A 5,168-nucleotide genomic window follows, 5' to 3' on the forward strand; every position below is an offset into this window, starting at 1 on the left:
TATTTAGGCTATATTATCTTTTTTTATATATAATTTAAAATATAGAATTAATAGAATTAAAAAGAATTACTAGAATAGGTAGATTAAAGAATACTTTAGAATAATATTCTCACAGTTTATTAATAGCAAAGCCAAAACAATATTTATAGGATATATAATACATACAATTACATTATAATTACATTATAGATTTGACAGCTTTCCCCAATCTGGCATTTATATATATATAAAAAAAGAATAATAAAAAAAGAATACTCTTATTCTGAGAAAACAGTTCTTTTTTTATTTTTATTTAACAGTATATGGTTATAAAATGTTCTAGGATGGCAGCAAGTGTTATCAGGACACTAAATAATTTGGGTTTCGCAAAACCCTTCCCTCCCTGCTTCTTTCCCGCTGAGGATGAGGAGGAGACTGAAGAGGAATATGAAGAGGAGCTGAGAGAGGAAGAGGATGGAGTCGCCAGTGAGTCTCAAGAGGAAGAGCCGTGGAGTTTTGATCCCTCCCCCAATAACGCTGAGATGACCAACCGGCTCCTGCGGTTCGCTGAGCTCATCAGCAGCGATGTCCAGCGATACTTCGGCCGAAGCCAAGACCCCGACGCCTGTGATATTTATGCAGAGAGACCGTGTCCAAAAGTCGGGGGCCGCCAGCGATACTATGCTGACTTCATCAAAGTAGCATCATCAGGGCAGGCTGAGGAGCCTGAGTCCCTCGGGCCCCTTGCAGAGCTCTTTCAAGATGCTCAAAGCAAAGGCCGGGGTTTGCCCATGAGCCAGCGCTGTCTGCCGGTCAGCTTCTGGACGGAGCCTTTCGCACACCAACTCGATGTGTTAAGTGACACCAACACGCAAGAGAACTCGCTCAGTGTGATGGACGCATCAGAGAGCTCCGTCAGCATCAGCATGTTCAGTAACACGAGTGTTTGCACCATGACCAGCTCCAGTGTCTCAGGGACCCTCAGCAGCTCCAGCACCCTAGACTTCAGTGACTTACTCGCTCACTGGGCCATGGACAGAGAGAATCCCAGTGAGTTTAACTGTGACTACACGCTATCATAACCAATATGCAAAATATTATGTATATTTCAATGCTTAATGCTTAAAGCTTTTCTTTCTGTATGTTTGCCTTGTTTTCTGGTAAAGAAAAAAACCCTGCTTTTTTAATACCAAATAGTAATTTGCTATTTGGAATATCAAGTATACTTTGTTATGATCAATTCTCAAATGTTTTCATTTGTTAAGTATAACATATTTATTTTATTTTATTTTATGCTATTTTTGGCAGTGTATTAAATGTTTAAAACAGAACTGTATTACATTTGTGATTTCAGTTTAAAATACTGCTCACTAAATTTTCTGGATCATCCTTTGCTCTAGTTTGTTTTCATGTATAAAAATCATTATTTTGCTCAAATAAATGCGGCTATATATGTTATTAAAACACCCTGTTTGTGATCAATAATGCAGCTAACTCCTATCTTCATTTAATAGGCATAAATAAGTAGGAATGCTGTATAGTCAGGTCACAATCACAAAATAAATTGTGACAACTGGACCCAATGTGACTAAATTAATTTGAAACATGCAATGAAGGAAATCGAAACAAAAATAAATGTTTCCTGAAAAAAAAAATCTAATTTTAGTTTAAGTTCAAAAAAAAGGCCTGCCTTAATTTAAAGGACATTTAACCAGCTTTTATAAACGTGCCTTAGAGAAAAACTACTGGTGTGCATCTTGAGACAAAACAATGGCACTGACATCTTTTAAGATATGTCAGCGCAAGTTGCTATAAAAACTAGAAATATGCATTTTAGTCTGGGACATAGCTTAAGCCTTGTCTGTGAAACCGGGGTCATATGAACTAATTTTTATCTCATTTTAAAAAATGTATAAAAACTACAGTAAAAAAAAAACAGTAAATACAAAAACTACAGTAAATTGACATCAAAATGACAACCATCAACCAATCAGAATAAAGTATTCCAGACAGCCACTAATGACACTCACATTCAAACAATAGAATAATGCCAGTGACAAAGTGTTATAGTAAACTGGTTTCAACACATTTCCTGGTGATAATGATCTGAATCTGATTAATATACTACATGCACGACAAAATAAACTAAAAGTCTGTCTGTTTTTGTCCACGTAAACACAGGCCCTTATGCTGAGTAAATTAGGAACTGTTAATGCAAGTTTAGTGAGTAACATAGTGTGTATCTGTCTTCAACACTGTGCTCTGAGTGCTTACGTGTACTGAACATGTGTAACTCACTAGTGAGCGTGGCACGTGGGCAGAAAGGTCAGATGTGGACACGTGGTTTGGTCACACATTGATTGGAATCTTCAACTTCCATGAATGCATATTATTTATACTCGTTTTGTCAATGAAAATAATTTAACATGAGACAATATTTATTGGACTGTATTATTTCTTAAAATATAATACAAAAACAGGGACCCCCCCCCCCCCCCCACACACACACACACACACAGTTTTGCAAATAGTTTTAGCATTTACTACGCATTCACAGAGAGTGGCTTAGGCTCTACTTCTGGGTTTTGTAAGGGATAGTGTAGGGAGGCATTAGCTCGCATCACATCGGATATGGCTGATCAAGATGAATGGGAGGAATGCAAAATCATCATGACATTTTAACTGTTTAACTGCCTAACAAATTGCCTAATATTTCCAGTGTCCTCTTTTTCTTGCAGCTTTTTGTAATCAATTGTAAGGTTTTTACCTTTTCAATTTCAACACATTAAATTTCTTCAATCACAAACAAGCTAATGACACTCATCATGCTATGCAGAAATATATATAAAAAAATTACGTTATTATATTTGCCTGTAATCTAATGCTAATTTCCAACGGCACACTGTCAGAGCACATGTGAAGTTGCAAGTAAGACCAGTAGATTTGCACCACGCAAGGCTTTTCAATGATTCGTCAGCGTCAGAGTTCTCTTATCAGCTCCACAAGACCAGCCAGCAGCGTTCTCCAGCTCATTTCAGCACTTTTACTACAGGTCCGCTGAACTGACTGACCATGAGGCTTCTGCACATTCTGGGTTTCGCCCTCTTGCTCTGCGGCCTGTGTGTGAGGGCAGAGGATGAAAAGACTGAGGACAACGTTGAAGAAAAAGGAAACGACGGTGAAGAAAAAGTTGAGGAAGGCACTGAAAAAGATGCAGAGCCAGAGAAACCAGAAAAAACAGATGAAATCACAGAAGAGAAAGACGTTTTGGTCCTTCATAGTGTCAACTTCGACAGAGCTCTCAGTGAGAACAAGTACCTGCTTGTGGAATTTTGTAAGTATGACTTTCCCTATGAATAGGACTGATTAATGTACTGATCTTATTAATGCAAGAAAACACGTGGCCATGCATGAAGGAATTTTAAGTGTACAAAATGAGGAGAAAAAAAGTGTGCCTTTCACTTAAAAAGATTTAGTTGGATGCATTTCAACTATCCTATCCATGAGCAGCACAAGAAAAGTTCAAAGATTGCTAATGTTTGTTTGACACATCATCCATAAGGAGCGCACCTGTTATTTCTCCCACACTTGAAAGGCTGGCCATTTATGCAAATTTCACAACACTGTATTATAGTGTATTGTGCTATTTTCATTGCAGTAAAATATCAAAGTAGAAGGCAAAAACAATGTACATTATGAATGTCAATTGTCACATTTATGCAAATGCAATTTGTAACTTGACTACTAGAACATAAATAACATTCAAAGCCAAAAAATGGTATAGTTGTCACACTTTATACTCTTATAATGTTTCTTTAACAATTTCAGCATAGGCCTATAGTTTTCACCACATTTCAAAAGTTTGGGGTCGGTAAGACTTTGTAATGTTTTTGAAAGAAGTCTCATATGCTCACTAAGGCTACATTTATTTGATCAAAAATACAGTAAGAACAGTAATACTTTGATGAATAGATCGCTCAAAAGAACGCCATTTTCTTGAAATAGAAAACAAATACTTTTTTACATCTGAAACTTACACGACTCAAAACCTTACATAGCCCCGGTGTGCTTTATATGAAGGTGTTGGTGTCAACCATGCACTTTCTTTCAAAACATAAAAAGATGCTCCATGGTGTGGTCACTGCCGCAGTCTGGAGCCCATTTATGCTGAAGTGGCTGGACTGCTGAAAAATGGTTCATCTGATGTACGGCTGGCTAAAGTGGATGCAGTAGAAGAGAAAGAACTTGCCAACGAGTTTGGTGTGGGTGGTTTTCCAACACTTAAATTCTTCAAAGATGGCAACAGGCAAAATGTCACCGATTTTTCTGGTAATGTATTTATTCGTTTAGTGTGTTCGTATTTTCATTTGATACAGTGTGCAGAAGCTTATAGGCATTATTATGCTATCTGAAAAGGAAAGCGAACTGTAAAAGGGATCACGATGTGGCTGGAGAGGCACACAGGCCCCAGTGCTATTGTTCTCAGTGATGTGAAGAGTGCAGAGGCTCTGCTGGATGCAAATGAGGTGGTTGTGGTTGGATTCTTCCAGGTAAATTATCTTTTGTTTGCATAAAGTAACTGACTTTTATGATCTGACAAGAGTGCAGTATACTGTATAAAAACAGATCATGGCACTCTCTATTCACAACAAACGATTCATCAGATTAATTAGAATTGTTTTAAATGTATTTGAATTTACTCTCTCTGTCTATCCAAGGATTTGGAAGGAGATAAGGCAAAGACATTCTATGATGTAACTTTAATAGCAGTGGACTTTATCTTTGGCATCACAAGCAACCCAGAGCTCTTCAAGAAGTATAATGTAAATGGTGACTCAATGGTGCTCTTCAAGAAGGTAACCCTATGCTCCTATAGCACTACATTATGTGATTGGTAGACAAACTTTGGTGGGTAATTTAATTCATCCCAGTGATTCAAAACTTTTACATTTGTTGTCTAAAAAAAGATTCATTCAGTGATTCATTCTCCAGGTAACATTGCAACAATTGAATCTTTTTGTGTGAGTCATTGAATAATCTAACCGATTTGCTAAAAACATGAGTCGACGGAAACAATTAAATCTTTTGTGTGTTATGAGTGTCATTAAATAATTAATCTAACCGATTTGCAAAAAACATAAGTCGATGGAGACAATTAAATCTTTTTGTGTGTTATGTGTGAGTCATTG

At 37.1% G+C, this 5,168-nt stretch overlaps 2 protein-coding genes across 2 annotated transcripts in view; both read left to right on the forward strand.

Annotated features, from left to right (window-relative positions):
• Positions 1–323: 323 nt before the first annotated feature.
• Positions 324–1,061, forward strand: percc1 (proline and glutamate rich with coiled coil 1; the record flags this gene model as incomplete). The annotated part of the gene is made up of 1 exon (XM_081362355.1): positions 324–1,061. The coding sequence occupies one exon, from the start codon at positions 324–326 to the stop codon at positions 1,059–1,061; it is 738 nt and encodes a 245-aa protein (XP_081218481.1).
• A 1,990-nt stretch (positions 1,062–3,051) lies between these two features.
• Positions 3,052–5,168, forward strand: part of pdia2 (protein disulfide isomerase family A, member 2) — a gene marked incomplete at its 5' end in the record, with an annotated part of 4,678 nt that continues 2,561 nt past the window's right edge. Inside the window, 5 exons of the mRNA XM_081362356.1 lie at positions 3,052–3,313; positions 4,102–4,313; positions 4,401–4,529; positions 4,698–4,835; positions 4,947–4,971. Coding sequence (XP_081218482.1) covers positions 3,052–3,313; positions 4,102–4,313; positions 4,401–4,529; positions 4,698–4,835; positions 4,947–4,971 — 766 coding nt within the window. The remainder of the gene's footprint in view (positions 3,314–4,101; positions 4,314–4,400; positions 4,530–4,697; positions 4,836–4,946; positions 4,972–5,168) is intronic.

This window comes from Scardinius erythrophthalmus, assembly GCF_964197995.2.
Source record: "Scardinius erythrophthalmus genome assembly, chromosome: 3".
NCBI classification, from domain to species: Eukaryota; Metazoa; Chordata; class Actinopteri; order Cypriniformes; family Leuciscidae; genus Scardinius; species Scardinius erythrophthalmus.